Raw genomic sequence first — 27,214 nt, 5'->3', positions numbered from 1 at the left:
TTTCGAATTACCTTAATCTTTTGTCAAAATATATTGAAATATTTGTCCAATTCCCAGTTTTTTTAGTTTTTTCTTTTTTTAGTTTTTTAGCTTTTTTTCTTTTTTTCTTTTTCTTTTTTTTCTTTTTAGTTTTTTACCTTTTTATTTTTTTTTTACATTTTTTCTTTTTTTAATTTTTTTTATTTTTTAGTTTTTTTTTAGTTTTTTCTTTTTAGTTTTTTTTAGTTTTTTACCATTTTTCTTTTTTCAGTTTTCTTTTTCTTCTTTACTTTTCAGACGTCATATGCAAACCCTCAACACAAAAATACATACAACTTATATGTAGAAGATATAATCTGGCGTAACAGACATAGTGTAACAGACATAACCCAAAGACAACTTATTTTTATATATATAGAATAATACGCATAATAATACGAATAATATAGAATATATAATAATAGAATAATAATACGACTTACGCGCGTAAGTCGTTACGCGCAATATTAGTTACGCACCATTGTAGTTGTGTCCCTGTGTCCGACCTGTTAATAGAGATATATATATATATATATATATATATATATATATATATATATATATATATATATATATATATATATATATATATATATATATATATATATATATACGTAACGACTTACGCGCGCGGGGGGGCTTGGGGGGGCGCGAAGCGCCCCACCAACTAGGTGTTGGGGTGGCGCGAAGCGCCACCCCAACAGCTAGTATATATATATATATATATATATATATATATGTTTTTAACTACGAAAAACATGCGAACATACAACATTCTTCGCTGTCCCATTGTCTGTGCATATTAATAGATTGTCAGGTTTACTGACTCTTGAACATGCAACATATAATTGTCCATGGGAAAAACAATCCGTATTCAGATCTATACCTCATTATTCTAATGATGTGTCCCTGTGTCCCGGTCGTCATTTATATTCCCTGTGTCCCGGTCGTCATTTGTGTCCCGGTATCACAATTTGTAATTTCTCTTTGAGTGTCCTGGTCGTCATTTATATTCCCTGTGTCCCGGTTTCCCGGTCGTCATTTGTGTCCCGGTCTGTAATTTCTATTCGAACAATCCCTGTGTCCCGGTCGTCATTTATATATCCCCCCTGTGCCCCCGGCGTCCCCGTTGTAGTTATGTCCCTGTGTCCCTGTCGTGATTTGTGTCCGTGTGTCCCAGTCTGTAATTTCTCTTTGAGGTTCCCGGTCGTCATTTATATTCCCTGTGTCCCGGTCGTCATTTGTGTCCCGGTGTCCCGGTATGTAATTTCATCAGTTGACAAACATGACGTCAGTCGACAAACAACTTCATGACGCATACAGCTCAATCCTTATAATGACGTCAGTCGACAAACATGACGTCAGTCGACACACACACAGACAACTTATTTTTATATACATAGATATATATATATATATATATATATATATATATATATATATATATATATATATATATATATATATATATATATATATATATATATATATACTAGCTTTTTTCTGGTAATTTGGTACTTTCGCCCTCGCAAACTGTCGCCCTCGGTCCTTCGGCAGGTTAACAGTTGGATTTGTTGGGTTTTCGTTGGATTTTTCATTCGGACTAGGATAATTGGTTGCATATTCTGAAGAATTTAGCTAGCCAAAAGACTAGTGAAAGTATAGGATTTTGTGCTGGATTTTTTGAAGAAAAGAACTTATTTGATAAACTTGTGACTTACAGTTTATTTTCCCGTTAAAAAATTACAGGAAAGTATTTGAAAATCCTACATCGCATCGTTCCCATATTGTAATTGACACTTAAAAAAAATTCTAAAGATTTAAAAAAGACATTTTTTTTATACTGAAATAGTCAAATGCAACAATTTGACAAAAGAAATGTCAGTTTTCTTTTGCTCACTCATTCACAGTCTTCTTAAGACCCTCTTCTAAAATAGACGCTTCAAAATAAACTTTTTACTTCACGAAACACAGAAAAGTTGTGTTTATTTTATTATCAGAGTAGCTTACAGTCTATCTATTTTCCAGACCCCCCACTTCTTATGTCTCTAAGCTATATGGCTCTAGCATATAAACGAAAGTTCAGTAGGTTGGTTGGTTTTAGCCTATTTTGTAACTGTTTCTCAATAATAGCTGATGCGTAATGCCAAATAATACCAAAAATAGCTTTGAGAAGAACTAGAACACAGTCAAGTAGGTAAATTTACAATTTGTTTATTATTTAGCTCGACTAAGCTTGAACCTCTTAAAATACGTTTTAACGCTGAATCAAAATAGGTAAATGGACATGTTTCCGATTTGTTGCAGAATAAGCAGCATATTCTGCAAAATAGTGGATTTTTGCTCAGAGCATCTTTCGGACACGTCCTTAGGCTCAAACTGGAAAAATGCAGATTCTATGAAATGCATACCGTAGTTTAGATTATGAAACTAGTTTTCGGTGGCAGGACAGAATGGGTCTAGAGGAGGGGCAGCCAGTCCTGAGTGCCTGTTTGTGGGGGAGTGTGCTGGGTCGTTAGACACTTTTTGATCTCATCAAATTTGTATAATAATATTCCAGCTCCGGTGCGTATCAGCGTTTAGGAGTGGAGAATAGGGCGGCTTCGTTCAAGGAGAGATAGGGGTAAAAGAGGGCACAGGTGGGATGACAGGGGGCGGTCCCCTCCCCTAGAAACGTCTGTAGGTAACCCTACTCGTAGGAAAAAGGTTTATACATTCGTTTCAGACTCCTTCATGGTGTTCAGACAGGAAGAGGTGGCCCAATCTGACAACCTTAAAAGGGTGGTCACAATTTCCTGACGACACCAGTGGAAAGCACCGTTCTGAGCTATGAACGCCAAAGGTAATATCTATCCTGTGGTATTGTGAAGCATTTGTGTTTGGAACATTCATATTTAGTACAACACATTTTTTTTTTTTTTATTGTCAACTTCAATATTAATATCGTGCTCCCAATATCGACACAACTATAGTTTTAAATTTCGAATTAAATATTTCTGCGAAATGTGGGGTTTAAGCGTGCCAGTGCTAATAATAATAATAATAATAATAATAAAAATGAGGCGTTTATTATTTTTTATGTGTTTTTTTTTTTTACATTTTAACTTCCCGAAAGAGCCGAAATTAAAGGAAGTATAGCCGCCAGTTATGTTTAGAAGGGGAAAGACCCACAGAGCTCTTATTTTAATATGTACAAACTATTCTTTTTTGTACTTTCACATTGTGTCCAAAGGTGCAATGTTCATTTTGCATTTATTTATGTTTGCTATTAGGCTTAGAGTCAGGATCGAATTTCTGTAGTTATTGAAGGAGTGAACAACATTTCAAATTTCACATTTCAAGCACTATTCATTAGTACATAAAAAAGCACAGTATTGTCATGTCTGCGGTTCGATATCTTAAGAATTATGTTCAATATAATTACTTTAAGAGGATTGTGAAAACTATTTACTAGACAAATCGTTTTTTTGTGCGTACAAAGGAGAGAAAAAAATAGAGGCAAAAAAAAAGCTCTCATAGCTTACATACAACAAGACATTCGGTTGAAGGCATTTCTAACTGCAATAACGAGTGTCATTAACACTGCATAATCTTTTGTCGGCTATATACCCACACAGTCTATAAGATGCCTATCCGAACATAGCAATCACCTTGAAGATGTATTTAATTATTGATGTAGCAGTTACTTCCAATGAAAGAAACTTTAGCAAATTAAAGTTAATTAAAAACTATCTTAGAAACTAGACGACAGAGCAGCTCGTAACAAACTTGAGTATAATCCACATAGAATAGGGTATGACACTGAAGCCGAAGCGGCCAGCCATGACAAAAAACAAAGATAAACCTAAGAAAATAAAACCAAACAAATAAAATCCAAAACCAAGAAATAAAAACAACAAATATCAATATGTACAATTGTCGCTAATGTGAATCAGCGCCACAGAAGCTAAACTCTATTTAGCTTCTGTGATGCTCAGTCACAGTAGCAACAATATATATATATATATATATATATATATATATATATATATATATATATATATATATATATATATATATATATATATATATATAGATATTTGTTTTTTTTTATTTCTTGGTTTGGACTTTATTTGATTTTAGATTATTTTAGTATTTATCTTTGTTTTCTTAGCGTTGAAGACGCCTTGTTTCATACAAGCTAAATACTCGCGTGGCTTTAGTTTTGTATTTCCCTTCAACCGACCGTAGTCCCGTTTGTTTTCTTTTCGTGAAATTTCTCGCTCTCTTTGTTTTTTAGAAAAGGATATGGCTCCGAACTTTCATACAAAGACATTTAACCCCTCCTCCCTTTAAACGACCAAAGTAAGTAAAAGTAAGTAAGTACGTGCGATCTTGAGTTTTTCGCAAAGCTTGTTGTAAAAATTAAGGTTTACGTAAACAAAATACATTAACACTAGTAAAAACGGTACTCGTTAATTAAACGAAACACCCCGACACAAGGTAAATCCTAATGAAATATAACATTCATACAACCTTTAGTTTATATAATAATATAATTTGGGCTACATATTTGAAAATTAGGGGGGGGGGGTACTGACAGCTTCCCTAACCTAACCCAGCCTAACCTACCCCCACCCCTAATGTGTAAATATATAGACCAAATCATACAAGTCCAATGCATTCTATCACCCATCACTTGTATTTATGGCTATGAAACAGGTTTTCTGAGAACTAACCTAAGCGTAATTCTTGCGTGTGTTTCGTTTAATTAACAAACACCGTAGAATAGTTGAATAAATGTACAATATATAGACAAATTCTATAGACAAATAAAATAACCATATATTGATATGTATAATAGGTTTGATGACCGGGGGCACCAAATACCATTCTTGTTCCGGGCGCTGACAGGTCTAGATCTGTCCCAGGGCAGAGAGGGGGGGGGTAAACCAAGACCAATTGGAAAGAACGAGGCACAAGAGCACCGCAAGGGAGCTTTCCAAGGGGGTCAAGTGCAAGCAGGAGCTCTTTTCTTTGCTAAGATTTAAATAGGAATATTTTTATTTTTTTTAGGAATATTTCTAAGTTTGTTCTTGTCTACATTGAAGTTAATTGGTTTTTATTTGGTTGTTAATTGATACAAATAATGATATTATTTGAATGTTCAAATGCAGATTTGAACATTAGAGCTAGATTAAAACCTAGTGCCAAGGGGATAACAGCTCCTCTTTTAAGGGAAAGGACAGAAAAGACATGAGTGTAAATCGAGAGATCGGATTTATAAAAAACTGCACAAATGGGACGAGGGGAAGACGGGATATCACCCCAGGGCATAATTCCGCATGGGACAGGGGCAACTGGCGCTCCTAGACCTTGATTTGCTCTCCGGCCACAGTTTGCCCCCCCCCCATCAGCTGAGATTTGGTTCCTTCCAAAATCTTGTAGAAACTAAGATAAACCTGTATAGTTCAAGCATCAACAGAAACAGATCAGTTTTTTAGTACATATTTACCTTTATAGTGCTATTAGTTATCTTTATATAGAACCACAAAGTACCTTCATAGTATTTTTTGTGCTAAATAGTACTTTTATGTTACCAAACGGCTTATTATTCTAGTTATTACTGTCATTTTCACTCGATTTGAGAAAATTGGCTCCAACTTTGACCCCTCCCAGGATTTTGACGAAATCACACCCCTGATGTAACCCCAAGATCCCGCTAAAACTTGGAAAATAGTATTCTGAAGATTCGCTTAGTTTGAAAAGAACAGCCTTTATGCTGCTCATGAGTAATTTTTACCAACATTACTATCGTTATATGACAATAATAAGCCCGGCTAGCTCAGTCGGTAGAGCATGAGACTCTTAATCTCAGGGTCGTGGGTTCGAGCCCCACGTTGGGCGAAATTTTTCATCTCTCAAATTTAAAAATGATTTATGAGCATGAACCGTTGGTTTCACTATATTCCTCTCATTAATTGGCGAGCAAGACAGAGGGTTATCAAAGAAAAGATATTGAAGTATCTTGTTTTTCTCAGTTAGTGGTTAGCACTTGGTATTTCTTCTTAACTTTTTTGTCAATATAGGGATTTTGTTAGTTTTATCATAGCAAACAGTTAACTTTTCAAATAAATAATGCATTTCACAAATGGCGAACAAAACATCAAAATGAAATATACAGACAGAAAACATGATTTCAAATATTTCCAACATGTAATTTAATTTTCTCTAAACTGTTTCACATTTATTCAGGGAAAATTATTGACCTTTTCAAATGTCTAAAAAACAGTGTTTTAAACGACATAGCAAATTTTAATTAAAAGGTACCGACAGAAACACGATTTTGATAATTTACGGAATTAAGTTCCGTTTGCTTCAAAATTTTCCTTCTTTGTACAGGAAAAAGTTGTCTACCTTTTAAAATATTTGTGAAACAGGGCATGAAACGGTATATTTGCTAAGAAAAAATTGATTATAGCTGAGGTGTTATATAGCTACTGCAACTCTAGTGTACGCCTGGGGTACTACACAATATTTACTAGAAACAAGGAAATATATTTTCCTTTTTAAATAAAAAAAGAAAAAAAAATATTTTCAACGTGGCATGCTTGGTCGGTTTGCCATGCTAGACAAATCATTAGCATTTTTTGATTTATGATGAACATAAGAAAAAAACATGAAGAAAAAATACTTCGGGAAAGTTACTTTCTAACTATTAATGCATTTTTGTTTAGCAGTAAAAGATATCCTAAAATATTTCTTGATTAAAAAAAGCAGATAAGAACAATTAGGAAAGCTTAAAACTAAGTAGTTCCCACCTCGGAATTAAAGCCCGATGGGGAAGCCTTCCAAGAACCCATTCATAAAATGTGTAACAAAATAGCACCTAGTTCCATGACTTTGGGTAGTCGCATATCCACGCGCACTCTATGCTAGGGAAGTTAATTAAGTCCATTACTCGCGTCTTAACCCCCCCCCCACCCCCTACTTAAAATACATTCAACAAAACGATTCTCTTCTAAGATCCATACAACCCCACTGAGCATCAAAAGCCACTCCTCTTTTGTCTTCTGCTAATACTGCTTAAATGTTTCCTTTCTTTTGGGCTTATTTCAAGTCTGTAATTTTTAAATAAAATTTATCCTAGCCTAAATTAAGTTTACAGCGAAAGCAAAATATCCTCGGTAAAAATTCAAAAGCAGTATATAGATAAAAGAAAAGAAAAAAAGTACCGTGTCTGAGAGCCTTGTGTTGTAGTACTGGTTGTTATAAGAATGGTAAAGGTTGAATTTGCCATTGATTTGCACACACTCAGCAACTGAGTCTTGTCCCTAAAGAGTTGATACTAAGAGTTAAAACGATAATCAGTGTCATGTTTAAACACAGGAAGGGAACAGACGGCAAGGGAATTGCTTTAAAAGATCCTGGAAAAGTTGAGAATTGAGAAAATAACTATTTTTCTTACTTACCCCCCACCCAATAAATTTTCTTGACCCCCCCCTAAAAGTCGAGTCGGTGCAGTGGTATAGTTTGGAGGGGGCAAGGGGGCAGTTGCCCCTCAATAATTCGGAGAAAAAATTATTATATAGTCAATGCCCCTTGACTCTCCGGACGTAGACCACTCTTGAACCCCTTCCTCCATAAAATGCTGGAGCTACGCCCCTGATTCGGTATACACTTATGATCATTAACAAGTTTTTCCTTACTTTTACCATTTTCACTATCAATGGGTTCACAGAGTTGAGTTTTTCGCAAGAAAACAGATACTTTTGCTTGTATAAGCAAATTAGTTTGCGACACACTCAATTAATTTTACAGTTTTAAAAGGGTGCTTTTTTTGCAAAAATTTTCCATTTGGTCCTATTTAATTAAAAAGAATATAAGAAATCAAGGCAAAAAAACCATTTGAAACGAGCAATGGTAGCAATCTGTTTATTTGTTGAAGCAATATTTTCAACTCGTTTATCAATAAATGGTTTGCCAATTAATGCTCTATAGATTTTTAAAGCAATATATTTAAAAGGAAGAAAGTGTCAATGAAAATATACGTCATATCAGACTAATGATACTACGTTAATTGTTTAAAATATAAAGATATAGATACGAAGATATTTATTGTAAAACGGGCCATAGGATCACAACAACAAACACAAGAATTTAACCTTAGCACATAAAAAAACACTTCAACAATATGTATAAAATAAAATACACTCAATCGATAATGCCCTACAATTTCAAATGTAATTTACTCAAAGTAGTCTATCCAGACACCTAACAGTATGATAAAGCTTACTCAAAATCCCTCTTAACACATATTCTTCGTCATGCTTCCCACCCAAAGATATTGTCTTCATGTTTCGATGAATCGGCGCTCGCATTAATGGAACTGTTTAAATCATCTAAACATCCACACATTTAGCATAATTATGGACACTATTTTTACCTGTCATTACAAACAGACTTTCATCTTTCACCAGGAGGTAAGCAATCAGCCGTTACTTCAATAGCCCCCCCCCCCACCTTAACACTTTTCTTTTAGGTATCTTTTGGAAGACCAATCTGCCTTTCTATGACAAACAAATAAAAGTTCAAATGGCGACAAGTCCTTTTATTAGACATTGAAAAACAGTAATTATAAGTTCTAGATATTTCGACTACGTACATCAGTAATCACCATCAGTAGATAAACTAAAGTAATAAAATTAAAACAAACTATATTTATACAGAATAAAACAATTACTTCCGGGTCATAGATAGTTTCTGGTTCATTGTCTTAGAGGGTTTACTAACAGGGCTCTTTAAACTCTTGAATTCTCTAATATTGCCTAAATGCAAGCTGAATTTTTAATGAAGGTGACACACTTCCCTTTTGAAATTCACCTTGAATGCAATAAATTTTTCCAAGTCTCTTTTACTCGACAACATAAAATCAGCTGCTTCCTTCTTTTCTTGTCATGACGAAATCTCTTTATCCCCCAAATATTTTTCAACCTTTGTTGGAAATATTACCAGATTCCAATGGAAATTTTCCCCAATTGACTCTGAATATGCTGATATTACCAACTTTGCTCTGGGAACCTAACAATTTTAGACGGATACCTAACCATATTTAATAGTCAGACCTTTCTCAAGACCCAAACCTCCCTTAATTACTGAGCTTTTATCCATACACGATCCCCTAGAAATGTCTTAAAAAATCCTAACTGAAATTGTTCCAACTTCTCAATCTTTTAAGAATCTGAAATGTAATGAAATATCGGAAATATTTTAGTCGTATATATATTTATGCATTTTAAAGTTTTGCGTTAGCCACATGTGGCTTCTCTAGTCAAATTGGGGCAAAACTGGCCTTTGGTGCAGGGTTGCCAGCCAATTAAAATAAAAATCGAAAGACGTTTTCTTCAATAATCTAGTGATCAGAGTGCTAATTTACTGATTTTTTTTATCGAGGCAACATATATAAACTACTAGAAATAGTGATAAATCACTAGTGGTGACAACCCTGCTTTGGTGACCCTTTTTTCAATATGTCTACTGAATAGCTTACCTTTTATTTTGAGTTCGGAACCTAGGTGACTCGATTCGCATTAACTCGTAGCTCTAGATATGTGAAACTGGAATATTCACCCCAACCAGCCTCCTCAAGTCCTAAATGTTATTACAACAATGTTACAAAGAAATGATTCCCGAGAGATTGAGGAATTTAGGTTTTTCAGTTCTATAACGATAAAGAACAACTGTTTAAGGTATATTTCGTTTCCATTAAAGTGCAAACGACACTCTAGTCTTCAGAGATTTTAAGAGGGTGGCAACCTCACTTTTATTCGTGGTAGTTTCTTTCCGTGTTAGGTACGAGTGAAGCCTCAAAGATCTGTGAATTATAAAAATACAAGAGATTGTAAAAAAAAACCGGTAAAGCTACAGTTTAGGGATTTTTACTATTTTGAACTTGTATCTATTCTAAACGCTAAATTTTTGGTTTAGGCATTTTGTTAAGTAATCAATAAATAAAACTCTTGCTATTAGGATCCTTCTATATTTGCTGCACTCTGGAATGTTTTCAGGATAGCGTTATTCAAATTTTAGCGTTAAGAGCTGGATATTGATGTGGGGACGGCGGTTGTGATACCCTATTCACACATAATTTAATTTCTATTCGTTTTAAGTTTTATTTCCATTTGAGCAAATTTCTTTTTTTCTTTAATAAGCAATTTTTTTTAGATAATTGGACAGTAACGACAAAAAGAATGATCACGCAAAATTTAACTTTATTATCAGAGAGTGGACTGATTATTTATGACCAATTCAGAGGAGATGGCAACATAAAAGAGGTAAAAAGAACTTGATAGTGTAATTCTTTGAGACCCCCCCCCCCTCTCTCTCTTTATGGGTGTTTTCCTCCTTTTCTAAACTTATGCAAATGTTTTTATCCCATTAACTTTTGACGGGTGAATTTTACATGAATCTTACTGACTCTTACACATTTGTAAACACCATGAAAAGTAAGGTATTTTGATGTATATATTGTTATCAAAATTTATTTTCTTGAAATTTAGATTACAAGTGGTACGGGTCACTCTTTAATCACAGTTTGTCACAATCAGGACCGTATCCAGGATTTTTCTTCGAGTTGGGATTACAATTTATTTTTTTTTTTTTTACGCATCAAAAAATTGCTTGCATGCGTTTCTAATACGTTTTTCCTGAGCCAGATAAACATTTTTTATTTTTTTTAGGGGGGAGGCGGGTTAGGGGATTCAAAGAAGAGGCAGTTTTAGGGGTGAATAGGAGGGGGCATTTGCACCAAGCGCAGAAATTTTAGGTACAAAAAATTTAAAATCAACAATCGAACGGTTACAATTATTTTGTAACTTTTGAAATTTTATTGTTATTCAAATAAAGTAGAGGGTACAGCGGGCAAAATGTTGTTAAAAATAAATATTTTGGTAAAATTTGGCCTGAAAAATTTTGGGAGAATATGGGGGGGGGGGGCACTAATCAAGATTTTGCTGCGGGCATAAGAGAGGCCAGAGTCGCCACTGGTTCAACCTTGGTCACAATGATTGCTTGATACATCATTTAGAATTTGTCACATTTTTCCATTTATTTGTACGTTTGTGTGTGATCAAATCTATTAATTAATAAATATAAGTAGATTTCATACACATAAGCTTCAATTATATCTGATCAACTGAGATCCCCCCCCGGAGGAGGGGGAGCCCTCAGCTTGATAAACGATGTTCCAAGTCGGAGCCTTAAAAACGTCCCTCGCCATACAAATAGGTTGTTTTAGGTTTGTCACACACAATCAATTGGCTTTGGCAAACCAACCCCGGCCTTCTAGAGTAGGATGGGGGACACAATACCCTAACCATATGCTTGTCTAATTACTTTTAAATCATTCCAGTTTAGCTAACTTTAAGATGGTATTTTGTAACTGATAGAAGTGAAGTACCTGACAGAACAGAAACATTGAATCTTAATAAACAATTTACTAGGTTTACAAACAAGCAGGCAATTAGAATGTCGATCACTTACCATGGAGTCGTCGAAGGACATTCCAACTGCAATATAGCCACTATCAAGCGAGCTTAAAGCACCATAAACTTCAAATTCAAAACTATCTTCATCAACCTTCTTGTAGGTTGTTAATACACTACAAGTTTTCGATAGTTCGCAATTCGATGGTGCGCCATAGCACCCCTTACTTGAGCCACAGCCTTCGTACACATCTAGAGAGTAGACCTGCAAATGCATTAGTATGAAGTTATTTGTTCAAAAAGTTTTTGCAGATCAAACTGCTAAGACCTTACTTTTTTTGACAAAAAAAAACAAATTGTCAAACCTATGAAAGAAATAAACATTTAGTTCTTATGCGTTTTCGTCTCCACTAAAACTTATTTCTCGTCTGTTGAAAGCAGTTGCAGCTTAGATGGCGATATCACGAAAGTTCAAGCCTCTGGGCTATCCTGGTCTTGGAACGAATAATTATTAAATTTCAGACGAAAACATGGTGGGCTACTTGTCTGTTATAGCGCCTATGTTAAATTCTTCATCTAAGTAGAACCTATTTCTCTGACTAATCCTAATGAAATATCACAGAATATGATGAAAATATAATACTTTAGGAACAAATTCGGGCTATATATTTACACAATAGGAGGGAGGAGGTAAAACATAACAGGTCTGCATACAAAATGTGCTAGGTACGATTATTCCACATATTATGAAGTGATAATTATTTTCTAACCTCACACTGTCCAAATAATTTACCCCTATCCCCCAAATGTGCAAATATATAGCCCAAATTATATTTTTCCCATCTATTCTGTCGCTTCTCTTTGTATTGTCTCCCACTAAGCTGAAAGATACTAACAAAGAAACCGATTTTACAGTGGGTCAATAAATGAAGAACTTAACATAGGCGCTTTAACAGACAAGTACCGAAAAAATTGTAAAACCCACAGCAAGATTTGAAGCCACATCCGCAGAAAATCAAACAGTTGATAGGCGGAAGCGGAACACAATCGATTTTAGGCTAACAGAAGATCCCCATGAAATCCTTGATCACATAGCTCAGCCGAATAAATTCCTACTCCAAAGCTTCCCACCACCTGGACCCCCTCACACAACTCCCTTGTCCGACAGCTCACCACCCACTTAACTCTCGTTTAGTGGTAAGTATTATTTCGGTTAAACTTAATAATAAAAGTTTGTTGCGAAAACAAAACATATGAGAATTACGAAAAAAGAGCTTAACACCCTATTAAATAGTGTCAGATAGGATCACCATGGAATCATCATTGGAATCACAATGGTCGAAAGCCCGATATAAGAAAATTGCAATCTCCCACCTTGAACAACAAACAAAAATCTTTGTTTCTTTTTTTTTCACGGGTTGCCCTAATGGAACCCATGCATCCTATTTTCCAACAGGTGACAGTGTTACCAACGCTTCAGAAGAAAAAGTACCGCAAAACGCCCTAAAATTGTACCACTGATCAAAAAATCGTACCATATCTATTTTTTTGCGCGTTGTGCTACGGGCAAGACGAAAATTTTTTTTGCTACGCACAACATGTGGACGATCGGAAAACTACATTACAAGAAAGAGAACAAAGTATCAGACATCTTCTTCCAAAGATATGTGGGAGACCTCCTTTCCCCTGCAGAGACCATTTTGGTGTCACTCTTCCAAATAGCTGCTCACCTATTTTGTACTTACCGTACAGATACATGCGCTACTTCCCGCTATATTATGACCGCAAGAGGCCAATAAGAGGCACTTAAATAAATGTGTAAAGGAAAACTTAAAACTCTAGAAGAGAAAACAAATGAAAATTACAATTCCCTCCGCTCGCTGCGTCCTGACGCCCAGTCAAATCTTTTTGTACCATATTGTACCACATTTTGCAAAATGTACCAGGAAATTTGTGATTGTACCAGAATGTTCCTTTGGAGGTGAAATGTACCAAAATGGTACAATTGTATCGCTGTTGGCAGCCCTGACAGGTGATCATATCGAGCTAGTGATCGTGAATGGTGGGATCAGCGGCCTATTTAAAAAGCAAAGGAGACCGTGCTGCAAAAAGTTGCTTTTCTGTCATTTTGTGCCACAAAAGATCGATTTTGGTCGAAAGATGCCAGGGAATACAAATGCTAAGCCAGCCAATCATTTTTTTCATGGTCCAAAACCGTCAACTAAGGGTCTTGAGCCCCCTCCTCTTATAAAAACTAATTCTTTATTTTCTTTTTACTGTAACCTGTTATCATCAATTGGTTAGCATACGTCTCCTTATGTATTTGTATTTATACTTGAGTTTGACCAAGTCAAACTTAAAACAAGTAGAAACTTTATGAGGAGTAGAGCTGGCACCCCCCCCCCCTGTAACTTCAAAACACAGAACATAATTTACACTTTAGTGAATACAAAATAAATTATAAAGGTTTTTTATCTTTATGTACTAAATACAAACTGTTAAGACTTTCAGCAATAAATATCAAGTATATGTATATTAAACTTTCAATTCACATTCAATTGTTTTTTCCAATAATCTTGGGTATGATGGTGATCTTTTTTCTTCCTTTTTTATATTTCATGAAAAGAAAAAACACATAACTCGAATTATAGACTGTTTTCAGTAAAGTACAAATTATGTCCTAGTCTTTAGAAGACACATGGGGGGATTGCCATGCTCCCCTTTGTGGTAATTTTTCCGCATTTTGAGTTGGACTTTGTTATTTATTGCAATTTCTGTTCGTTTTGGTTTCTATTCATTTATTAAATAAAAAAACAAGTTTTTTTAATGAAAGTTTTTAAATGAAAATAAGGAGCAACATTAAAACTTAAAACGAACGAAAATTACTCCGTATATGAAAGGGGCTTTTCCTCCTGAACGCCTCGCTCTTTACGCTAAAGTATGACTCTTTCTCTTAACTCTATTTTTAAAACAGTAAGAAAATTTAGCGTAAAGAGCGGGGCATTGAGGACGAAAAACCCCTTTCATATACGGAGTAATTTCTGTTCGTTTTAAGTTTTAATGTAGCTCCTTACTTTCATTTTAAAAAACTTGTTTTTTTTTTATTTAATTTCTGGAAGTTTTTGAATTAATGCATGTTTGATCTTGGCTCTCCGCACATAAATAATTAAAACGAAATTTGCACATTAATTAATTGCAATTAATCGGGAAGATTTTGAGAAAAAGGAGCGAGGGAGGAGGCCTAGTTGCCCTCCAATTTTTGGATTACTTAAAAAAGCAACTGGAACTTTTAATTTTTTACAAACGTTTTCATTGGTAAAAAATATACGTAACTTACGAATTAACTTACGTAACGAACTCCTATATTCGTATGTTTTTATTGCGTTTATGAGGGGGTTCAACCGTCGTCGATACCTCGCTCTTTACACTAAAGCTGAAATTTTGTCCCAATTTCTTAAGAATGACCTCTGAATTACAAAGGCCGTAGAATAAATAGTTGAAATTACAAAAAATACTTTAGCGTAAAGAGTGAGGTATAACGAGGAGGTAAACCCCTCATATGTTTAATAATTTGTGTTCGTTTTAAGTTTTAAGGCTGCTCCTTACTTTCAGTAGAAAAAAACTTTCATATTTTTTCCTTGTTTTTTCAAATAATGTTAGAAAATCCTGCGCCCCCTTCATTGAAATTCTCTTCCCCCATGAGAAGTTTCTCCATGGAAATATCCTCCCACATAACCCCCCTCCCTCAACGTTCCCCCCTAAGTAAAAATAAATCCCCCTGAAAACGTCTGTACACTTTTCAGCAATCATTACTATATGTAAACATAGGTCAAAGTTTGTAACTTGCAGCCCCTCCCACGGGGACTGCAGGAGAGTAAGTCGTCCCTAAAGACATAGTTATTAGGTTTTTCGACTATGGTGAATAAAATGGCTATCTCAGAATTTTGATCCGCTGACTTTTCGGAAAAAATGAGCGTGGGAGGGGGCCTAGGTGCCCTCCAATTTTTTGGTCACTTAAAAAGGGCACTATAACTTTTAATTTCCGTTAGAATGAGCCCTTTCGTGACATTTTAGGGCCACTCAGTCGATACGATCACCCCTGGGGAAAAAAACAACAAAAAAACAAATAAACACGCATCCGTGATCTGTCTTCTGGCAAAAAATGCGAAATTCCGCATTTTTGTAGATAGGAGCTTGAAACCTCTACAATAAGGTTCTCTGATACGCTGAATCTGATGGTGTGATTTTCGTTAAGATTGTATAATTTTTAGGGGATGTTTCCCCCTATTTTCTAAAATAAGGCAAATTTTCTCAGGCTCGTAACTTTTGATAGGTATAACTGACCTTGATGAAACTTATATATTTAAATCAGCATTAAATGCGATTCTTTTGATGTAATTATTGGTATCAAAATTCAATTTTTTAGAGTTTCGGTTACTATTGAGCCGTGTCGCTCCTTACTACAGTTCGTTACCACGAACTGTTTGATTGATGGTGAATAATGGTGTTTTGTGCTTGAAAAGTTATTTGAATTTAATTCTGCTCATCTTCAAATTAATGTAGCTCTTTATTTTTCCTTGGAAAAATACTTTTGTGGAAACAGTTTCTTTTCTTAAATTAGTACTGTAAAAATCGATCTGAAGATTTGCTAAAGATGAAAGTGTGGAGGAAAGGGGCTATAGACAAATATACCACCGCACGGCAGCATACTCTTCGAGACTGGGAACTTGACGAATGTTCTAAATCGATTTTTATTTTCGGGTCTTTGTTCAGTGGCATGCAAGATCAACTTTAGTTGAGATTGTTTTCTTGCAGCACACAACGGCAGAGATTAATCTCATGTTGAGGGGAATCTCTTTGGTTGCGAAAAGTGACAAGAATGTTTATTTTCCTCTTGAGTAAGTCCTCTCGCGATATTTTAGGACATCAGATTCGGTAGAATTACCCCAGGTGAAAAACAGTAAACAAAATTCAATCAAGAAGCACACATTTGTGAAAACCCTTCTCGGCAAAAGAAAAATATTTTTTTTTTCGATTGGGACTGGAGACCTATGTCATTAACTAATTAATAACAATGGTATTTTTGTTGTTTAATAATTTTTTGCAATGATATTTAATAATCCCGTGCGAATGCTCTGTCGTTTATTGGCTATAATTTTCTCGAGGGGTACTTCTTGGGAGGGTGTAAAGAGGGAGGCCTTGAATATATTGGGTTGAAGGAGGAGCGTACGTAGCTGTGTTGGCTTAAGGCGACATGATGCGGTGGTGAATTATTATTATTATTATTATTATTATTATTATTATTATTATTCATATTATTATTATTAGTAGTATTACTAGTATTATTATTATTATTATTATTATTATTAGTAGTAGTAGTAGTAGTAGTAGTAGTAGTAGTAGTAGTAGTAGTAGTAGTAGTAGTAGTAGTAGTAGTAGTAGTAGTAGTAGTAGTAGTAGTAGTAGTAGTAGTAGTAGTAGTAGTAGTAGTAGTAGTAGTAGTAGTAGTAGTAGTAGTAGTAGTAGTAGTAGTAGTAGTAGTAGTAGTAGTAGTAGTAGTAGTAGTAGTAGTAGTAGTAGTAGTAGTAGTAGTAGTAGTAGTAGTAGTAGTAGTAGTAGTAGTAGTAGTAGTAGTAGTAGTAGTAGTAGTAGTAGTAGTAGTAGTAGTAGTAGTAGTAGTAGTAGTAGTAGTAGTAGTAGTAGTAGTAGTAGTAGTAGTAGTAGTAGTAGTAGTAGTAGTAGTAGTAGTAGTAGTAGTAGTAGTAGTAGTAGTAGTAGTAGTAGTAGTAGTAGTAGTAGTAGTAGTAGTAGTAGTAGTAGTAGTAGTAGTAGTAGTAGTAGTAGTAGTAGTAGTAGTAGTAGTAGTAGTAGTAGTAGTAGTAGTAGTAGTAGTAGTAGTAGTAGTAGTAGTAGTAGTAGTAGTAGTAGTAGTAGTAGTAGTAGTAGTAGTAGTAGTAGTAGTAGTAGTAGTAGTAGTAGTAGTAGTAGTAGTAGTAGTAGTAGTAGTAGTAGCAGTAGTAGTAATATTGAATAAAATATCAATTAATCATTGCCTTTGCTTAATAGTTCTCAGACATAAAAAAATTGCTGGCCTAAGTTCCTAAAGATCACATCTTCTTTGGGGATTTGTTCCCTCATTTTGGGGAATATAGCATAGATTCTTATTGCGGTAGCGGTGGAAATTTGAAACTTTTTTGCGTTAAAAAAACGGGAAAGAAAACGGGTAAGAAAAGCTTCTCTTAGGTGGGCGAAACATCCAATAATATTCCAGAAAAATGTAAGAAGAATGTAAGATAAAAATGTCCCAAATAAACCCGGAATTTTCTTGTTTATGTTCTAAAATTTTCGATTCATATCAAATCTTCTGAAATTTCGTACGCACATTGGGCCCAGCAGCAAACTGAACAAGTCCGCCTGTGTTACGAGTCAAAGGCAGGGAAAAAGAGGGAGGGAGTTCCATAATCTTATCACTAGGAATCTTAAAGAAGGGTTGTCATACACTTTGTATTTAATACATATCAATGGAAAAACAGACAGAGCACAAAAAAAGAAAAAAAACATGCATAAAACATTGGCCCACGGATGGGTCTTGACTGATGACTGATGAACACTGTACTGGCGCGTAATATACCTATTGCTTGTCCACGGTGGTAACCGCAGCAAAAACTTTGCACATTTGTGGTATATTGAGTATATTCGGTTTATCTGTAACCGTAAAATTGCGCCAAAATGGGTTAAGGTAATGATATTGAGGCAAAATCATAGCATTGTAGAAGCTTCTTTGGGAGAAGCTTTGTAAGTCCTAGTTATCAGGACATCTTGCCAGACGAATTTTCGGGCACAATCGAACTTTACGGAAAGCTAGGGTAGGTAATCCAGTTGGGGTTTTTGGGTGTCTAGACACAGTCTTTCCTGTGTGTGGTTGGAGCAAGAGACCCACCTTAATCAGTGTAATTATGACCATTATCGCATCAGATGGCCGTATCTCAACCAAACTTTGTGGAAAATAATAGATAATGTTCTATTAACATATTTTGAGGTCTGGATCCAGGGAAGGAGAGGAGATGTCAAAATTCGTGTCATACCGACGTCGATTAGAAGGGTCATTGGATACAAACCAAACTGGGCGCAAGTAAAACTAAGGGTCCTGGTTGCGCCCTTAGGAAATCTGTATTCACTTTACAGTTGCTGGGGGGTTTAGAGGTTCCTTAAATTTTTGTCACTGTAAGATCTACCACAACAATTTTTCGGATCTCTTGTTGAAAAAAAAAGGAGCTTATGCAATAGTAACACTTATGGGAAATCGAACACCCATCTGATCTATGAAAAGGAGGAGAAAGAGGATGAGTATCTGAATTGTTATTTGAGTATCCAGCATGGGGATTGTCGAATTTCATCTACACTTCATTCCAAGCAATATTGAGTCACCTAGTTGTCCCTTTCAAGGGTCAGAGCCATTCCTAGGGTTGGTGTTACCCAAGCAGAAATGAACTACAGCCCCCCTCCCGACTCAAATGTAAGCAAAAAAAGCTGAATCAAAGCGGAAAATATGATTAAAGTGGGCGATTCCCCTTCCTCTCAGCCACACCACACGGAAAAGTTGATCGGGTTGCCCCTCCCCCCCCTTTGAACGGCTCTGCCCGTGCCACAAAGGCATCTATAGGGGAGAGAAGGCCTCTTAATCTTTATCTTCGCAACAACTACCGGAAAAGATTGCCGAATCTCGACCCAACTTGTTGGAACGTAAGAGTGACTGCCTAAATCCGGCGTTTTGGGAGTCTTTACCTAATCCAACGTAAGTGGGTCTCTAAACTGTTGTCATTAAGACATTTATCAGAAATCTATGACATATCTCAACGAGGTTCTGTAGGAAGTAAGATCTTATTTCCTATTTATGCTTTTTAGAAATTATGACCTGATTGTCAAATCTTATCCAAAGTTAGCCCAGAAGCATCATTTGATGGACGATTTCTGCCTTTGAGACAGATTCAAGTTCTTTGTGGGAGGGAGAAAGGCAAGTTTACTATTTTTTACGGCACTTAGTATTTACTAAGTGACATATAGCAATCGCGAATTCTGTCGGTCTGTCTGTTGGTCCCGGTTCTGCTAGTTCAGGCACTTCCAAACAAGCTAGGACGATGAAATTTGGCAGGCGTATCAGGGACCAGGCCAGATTAAATTAGAAATAGTCGTTTCCCCGATTCGACCGTCTAGGAGGAGTGAGGGGGAAAGGTTAATTCGGAAAAATGAGGTATTTTTAAATTATGAACTGGTGATCGGATCTTAAGGAAATTTGATATTTAGAAGGACGTCGTATCTCAGAGCTCTTATTTAAATCCTGATCGGATCCGGTGACATTGGGGGAGTTGGAGGGGGAAACCTAAAATCTTGGAAAACGCTTAGAGTGGAGGGATCAGGATGAAACTTGGTGTGAAAATAATTCGTGATTGACATAACCGGAACGGATCCACTCTCTTTGAGGGAGTTGTGGGGGGAGGGTTAATTATGAGAAATTATAAAAAATGAGGTATTTTTAACTTACGAAGGAGTCGTCAGATCTTAATGCAGTTTCATATTTAGAAGGACCTTGTAACTCAGATCTCTTATTTTAAATCCCAACTGGATGCAGTGTTATTGGGTGGAGTCGGGGGGGGGGGACCAGAAATCTTGGAAAAGGCTTGAAGTGAAGAAATCAGGATGAAACTTGGTAGGAAAAATAAGCACTAGTCCAAGATACGTGACTGACATAACCGGACCGGATCGCTCTCTTTGGGAGAGTTGGGGTGGGGGGTAATTCGAAAAAATTAGAAAAAATGAGGTATTTCTAACTTACGAATGGGTGATTTATTTTTTTTTTATTTCTTTAGTTTTTTACATAGCCTGGCGTTATACATGGGACCATCAGAGGGTGAGATGAAGGTGAATTGACTCAAACTTGGCTTTAAACATAGACAGAGCATTAAATTAGCAAACTAAAATTGCCTCTCTTTTTGTTCTAGCGTGTCTACTTTTGGAAAGCAACTATTCAGCAACTTCACCTTATTGCATCCTAGCCCCCATCCCCCTAATGCCTTGGTATAGCCCTAGGCTATGTAAAAACGTTGGTTGATTTTATGGTGTGTTTAATCAAATTGGTTACATTTGGCATCGCTATTAACCAACTGTTGACGAGAAATATCCACAGACCACAAGGGCCAAATCCTAGGACCACAATGCAAACCCACAAAATAAGCAAACACTAACCTATAAATGTTCGGTTACAGCCAGTCCCTACAAGGGAGGCAAAAAAAATTACATATTAGTTGCATATCTGCGACGATTGCAGGGGCAATGATTATTATACCTACCCTGATGCCTGGGAGGGCTATACATAAAAATTAACTCATCGTGTTGGTTTTTGTTCTTTTTAGCCTCTTCTAATAGGCCTTAATGCATCCCTATATTAGACGATACACGAATTTTTGCTTATTTTCTGGTTTTTCAGAATTGTTTTGTGCATGTTTCTCATCAATAGTTGGTTAACAGTACCAAATATAGCCAAAGCACCCCCTCCCCCACAAAATCAGCAAACGTTTGTCTATACAGTAGAGACCTTTTCTCACACAAGCCGGGTCTTAGCGGCAAAAAAATCAGGATTGCCACCCTAGTAAATTTATCACTACTTGTAGGGATTTTTTTTATTGCTTACTGATTTTCTTATTAGCGATTTTTAGCAATTTTTTTCAAAAACTGGTGATTTTTTCTGAATCTGTGACTTTTCGTAATACAGTGCAAAAAACCAAGCGAATTAGATTATCCAGAAAGCTAATTATGGCAAAACGGATATTTTAGTAAAAACTTTTTCTTTTAAAGTTTGGGGTAATGAACTGCAAGAAAGGAGCGACTTGGCCCAATAGTAATCTAAACTCTAAAACAAAGAATTTTTGTAACAATTAATAAATTAAAATAATTGGCGTTTTATGCTGATTCCAAAGATGTAAAACTCATTAAGCGGTAAAATATTCCTAAAATTCAAGCGATCCTAATGAAAATCACATCACCAGAGTCAGTGTATCAGAGAATCCTATAATAGAGCACTGTTGCCAGATTGGCTTGTTTCAAGCCCCAGTGGCTTATTTTTCTGGGCAGGGGCTTGCGTTTTTTTTCACGGGCTTGGGGCGGGAAACTGGCCTTCTTGTTTTTTAATGTGGCTTTTTTGGGGATTTTTTTTTTTACTCCAAAGAATAATATTTATTATTTTATTTTTAATAAATTTTTTCTCAAGTTCAAGTTCATTATTTTACAAAACTTTCGAGGAAAGAAAGCGAACCGATTTAAGGAAAAGTTTAACTATACCCTACAATTCACTAGAGAAGAAGAAGAAAATCAGTAATTTCACCATTATCGAGGGTTTTTTTCCTGGACCAGTTTCCAAGGCAATGAAACTGAAGAGAACAAAATGTTCAGCCCTTATCAAGAATATTCTTGGACCAGAGAGTCTCCAAGAGACTGTCGTTGATATTGGTGACAGCGGATATTCTTTCATTCTGGACGAATCGACTGATGTTGCCACCATGAACTTTATGTGTATTTGTGTGAGGTACTATAGCCCCGAGATGAAGAAAGTTCTTTGTGCTACTTTGGGCATGGTCGAAGTACCTTCGAACACTTCTGTGATTTTGCATCGAGAACTGAAAGAATTCTTAGCTTCATGTGGAATTCCCCTAAAAAAATCTGATTGGTATCGGGACAGATGGAGCGAACAACATGTGTGGTGGGAACCATTCGTTTTTCCCGTTATTGCGAGATGACGGGTTGCCTCAACTCCAACTCTTCAAATGTGTATGTCCCTCTCTATATTTGTGTGATTTTGAGGCTGTTGTAGAGCTTCCAAGCAATTTAGAGTTCATGCTCTCAGAGACTTACAAGTGGTTTAACGTTAGTCCGCTACGAAGAGGGGGATATCAGCAAATGTTCAAACTCATAAGCGATGGGGATAACCCGTTGAAAAGTATTGCTCCTTCCAATACCCATTGGCTGTCTCGATATAGAGTAGTCGTTCGCATAATCGAGGAGTATTCGGACTTGTCAGCAAACTTTCGGTTAGCGAAGGAAAAGGAAAGTCGCTACACTGCCCGAAAGCTCCATGACATGTACCTCGATGAACGAAATAAGGCATATATTGTTTTCTTGAAGCCATTATTGGCCAAATTCCAGAGAGTTAACCTCCTTTTCCAACACACTAACGCAGATCCCTTTCGTTTATTTGAAAATCTAAGAGTTTGTTGTCTGAGGAAAACATTGCTCATGTCTGCAGTGTCATTAACAGTGAATATGGACTTTGAAATTTATTACCTTCCTACAGCCCAGGTTGACTACGGATACGAGCTCTTTTTGTTGCTTGAAAGATCTAACCTGACCAGTCATCAAAAGGTAGAAGTAAAGTTGCGTTGCCTCAAATTTATCAAGGCTGCTTCATGAGAAGGCAGCTGCACAGGTCTGCAGTGTCATTAACAGTGAACATGGACTTGGAAATGTATTACCTTCCTACAGCCCAGGTTGACAACGGATACGAGTTCCTTTTGGAGCTTGAAAGATCTAACCTGACAAGTCATCAAAAGGAAGAAGTAAAGTGGCATTGCCTCAAATTTCTCAAGGCAGCTGCTTGAGCAGGATTTCCAACAAGAAAATGCGTTGAAATTCCAACTGCTAAAAAAAAATTCTTGTTGAATTTTCAACAAAGGTTTAAAATCGAACAAATGAGTGTGATCTTCAACAATATGTTAACTTTCCAACAAAAAACGTGTAAAATCCAGCAAAAGAGTTCAATATTCCATATTCTGTTATTTTTTATATTTGGTATTTTTTCAATTTGTACCTGAAGGTACGAATAGGAATTAAATAAGAAACCATCGGTCTCTTTAAAAAAGAAAAAGAAATATCGGAATTCTTCAGATTCTGTGAAATCCATATAAAAATGAGCTCCTTCAGTGGAGCCAAAAATAGGAATCTTCGGGTTGGAGTTTGGAGGGGTATAAAAGCTAATGTTTTCACAGGGGTATGAAGAGGCAGTAAGTCGGTAGGAGGGTGCAAATTTGGAGGGAAGACTAAAACTGTAGAGAATAAAATCATAGAAGGATCTGCCTCGAGGGCTTGGCTGGGAAATGGCCCCATTGTCTTTTTCTTTAGCTTTCATCTAAAATAGCAGCAACCACAATTAAATCGTCTCTCTGATTTTGACTCTGATCTTGAGTCTTAATACATGTTCTTTGATTTCAAAAGTCTCGCAGTAGGATATTCCACGGACTGATTCTTTTCCACGTAAATAGTAAAAGAGAAATTAATTTACAGTATAGTCGGTGTTGGGGTATCAAGTAAAGACCTGAGTAAGCTACTTGATATGTGCTTTTCTAATGCTATTTTCTTATTTTCCAAAAGATTTCGCAAAATATCAATGTGCATTTTTCATGTCCAGTGAAGTTTTATTTTAATCCTCTTGTATTATTTTTTTTTTTCATTAGAAACTTGAGAGAGCTCTTCTGCTACTTGGGAACTAGGAGAACAAGGCCTAGTTAGAACCCACGGTAGAGAAGGAAAATGAGTTTGTCGTTAAATCCAGAGACCTTAGGTGTGAGAATCGGAAAAATTGAAGTTAATAAAATACACCAAATGTAGTCAAATGGTGAATATGAGCTTTTTTGCTTTAGTTATTACTGGTTAAGATAGCAATAACGCTATAAATGGGAATTAATGAGTCTGAATTCTTTCGACTTGAGAGCAGCCTGATTTTAGAGTGACTGAGTTTGAGGGATTTTAGAGAAATCACAAAGCGAGTATTTCTCGAGTTTCAAATATTGTTTAGTTCTCAGCGCATTGATTTCAAAGTTAGCTTGAGACGTCGTTTAAGCGTACTGATGCATCGTTCTATCAATATAATTATATGTTAAGTCAACAAAGGAAGTTTCAAAAGACCCTGTCAACTTTTAAAGCATCTTTTATTTATTAATTTTTTCAGATTACTTCAAGCTTCTGAAAAAATGGAAGTTCGTATGAAATAAAAATTTTAGATTTTTCCATACTTTGAAGGATTGAGCGCTAAAAAAATCGCTAAAAAAAATTCCTCGGAAACTTAGTTATCTAATTGTACTTGTCGGTAGAAGAAGAATCGATTGATAAGCTGCATCTAAAAACCAAAATGTTGTATTACAAAATAATCAGCCTTTGATATGCATATTTTTCCTAAGGTGATAATGCTGAATTTCTAGCTTGCAGTTAGCTTTTTAAATCAAAAGTTACTCGTGTTCGTTCAATATATTGGTATTTCAGGTGTTGTAGCACTTTTTTTTGTCAAAAGCTGTCCATTATATCTCATTTCCCAGAAATTATTTTTTATTTTTCTTACTTGAGGGATTAAGAAAATATACCAAAAGTACTGAGAGCTTTTTAATCATTAAGTTGATTCTCTTGAGGTTTTTTTTTTCCTTTGCGTTACAGAATTTCAAGCTTCAATTAATTTTTTTTTTATTTTGCATTTTACCTCTCTATCCAAAGAAGTAATTAAGCCTGTGTATTTCTAGTTATGCTTATTGAAGAGATCTTATTGCATTTTCTATTACTTGTGAAGTTTGTTTTTGTTGTATTACTAAGTCAATGCATTAAGAATTAGCTGAGAACCGCGTCCATTAAAACTAGGTGACAAGAGAAAAAAAGGTTTTCAGTGAAAAATCTTAACGTCTATATTAACCATAAAAGTTCAAAATATTTAGCTGCCACGTAGCTTAAGATACTTTTTAGATTATAACCTTGCTTTAAAATAGGTTTCTAAAGAAATAAACATAAAGAAAATATAATATTTAGTGACAAATTAAAAAAAATATCACTTATTAGGGCAGTAGGGCATGAGGACGTGGCTTTATTCGTATAGGGCTATAGCTTTTGGAGGGGTATGGAGAGGCAGAAACTCTGTTGAATGGTGTAAATTCGGAGGGAAAACTAAAACTGTAAGGAACAGTAACATATTAGGACCTGCCTCAAGGCTCGGCAGGGAAAAATTCAGCATTACTGCTGCATCCAGATGTAGCATTCTACGTAAAACAAGCTTTCGGACACGCTCACTATAAAGTGAAATCTCAAAAGTGGATTATTTCGGTAAAATTTTTTGTGGCTTGTTCGGGCTTGTTTTGAAAATTCCAGGGCGTTTTTCTGCGTTGATGATCTGGCAACAGGGTAATACAGGTCCAGTCCTTTCGCAACAATGTGGAATTTAGCATTTTTGGCCAGAATAATGATTAAAGATGCATTTTTTTCTAAGATGATTGTATTAAAACTAACGGGCCTAGAAGACAGGAGAGGGCTTATTCGAACGGAAAATAAAAGTTCTTGTGTCTTTTGTAAGCGACCAAAAATTGGAGGGTATCTAGCCCCCTCTCACGCGCCCTTTCTCTCCAAAGACATCCGATCGTGATTTTTTCCCCATAACCATTTGATTCAGTATAGTTGAAAGCCCAATAATTGTGCCTCTGGCGATGAAAAGACTTCCCACAGCTCCCGGGGAAAGGGATGTAAGCTATGCAATTTACCAGCTGTTTCGACATGGTATTTGTTATTAGGGGAAATAGGGAGATTTTTCGAGCGGGAGGGGATTTTCCAAAGGATAATTTTCTGTGAGGAAGAAAATTTCCAAGGATAATTTTTTGGAATTCGTATACGGAAATCATTTTATTTGTTTCACTTTCTCTTTGGTTGCTCATTTTTAAATTTGGAGAGAATGATCCCGGGGAAATTTTCAGCGGGGAGTTAAAATGTCCGGGAGGAGGGGGTTCCACAGGAGGAATTTCCCGAGAGAGATTTCTCAAGTTTAGGCGGTAGGGGGGCTATATTTTCGTGGAAAATTTTTCAAGGAGGGCAAATTTCCAGGGTGAATTGAAGAAAAAATCAGAAATTAACTAAAAAACAAGTTTCTTTCAAATGAAACTAAGAAGAATTTTCTAGGGGAGTTGAGAAGGGCTAATTTTCCGAGAAGAAATTTAAGCGAGGAGGGAGATGTCCAGAAGGAATTTTCTGGGGAGGAACTTTCCATGGGGGAATTTTCCAGGTGAAATTTTTCATGGAGAGGGAGTTGGATTTCCTGACATTATTTTAATACAATCATAAATTAAATTAAAAGAACAAGTTTTTTTCAACTGAAAGTAGGGGGAAACAATAAACTTGAAACGTGCAGAGATTTTTTCGCATATGAGGAGGCTGCCTTCTCTTTAATCCCTCGCTCTTTACATTAAATTTTGACTTTTTGTCAATGCTTTAAGAACAACTTCTGAAACATAAAGGTCCATTTAATTGGAATAAGAAACTTTTTTTAAATACTAAAAACTTCAGCGTAAAGAGCAAAAGATTCTAAAGCGGGCAGTCCCACTCATATATGAATAATTGCAGTTAGTTTTAAGTTTTAATGTTGCTTCTTACTTTCAGTCAGAAAAATTTTATCATATCTTCATAATTTCGTAATTATTTGAGGCGTTTCGCGGCATGGGAATCCTTATTTAGAACAAAAACCCTCTAAAATTTTCAGGAATGTCCATTAGTGGAGAGTTGGGAGAGGAGGGGAGGGATAAATTACTATCTTTACATTTCAAAAAATACTAATTTATCTTCAGCGTTGTTTAGAAAAGTCATTACAAACCTAACACTTTTACGAAGAGCACCATTGACACTTGTTTGTATTGATATACGTGCACAATGGCATCCATTCACGAAAT

The 27,214-nt window shown here is 35.8% G+C and overlaps 1 protein-coding gene and 1 non-coding gene across 2 annotated transcripts in view; one reads left to right on the top strand and one right to left on the bottom strand.

The window, feature by feature from the left end:
* The window catches only part of LOC136028171 (uncharacterized), a gene marked incomplete in the record, with an annotated part of 66,270 nt that overhangs the window by 36,934 nt on the left and 2,122 nt on the right, over positions 1-27,214 (bottom strand). Inside the window, 2 exon segments of the mRNA XM_065705860.1 lie at positions 7,233-7,331; positions 11,539-11,745. Coding sequence (XP_065561932.1) covers positions 7,233-7,331; positions 11,539-11,745 — 306 coding nt within the window.
* Positions 5,832-5,904, top strand: Trnak-cuu (transfer RNA lysine (anticodon CUU)). The gene has a single exon. It is a non-coding gene; the product is annotated as a tRNA-Lys (tRNA).

The sequence above is a fragment of the Artemia franciscana genome, chromosome 6 (genome assembly GCF_032884065.1).
Source record: "Artemia franciscana chromosome 6, ASM3288406v1, whole genome shotgun sequence".
Taxonomy (NCBI): domain Eukaryota; kingdom Metazoa; phylum Arthropoda; class Branchiopoda; order Anostraca; family Artemiidae; genus Artemia; species Artemia franciscana.
This window is presented reverse-complemented; position numbering and strand designations above follow the sequence as displayed.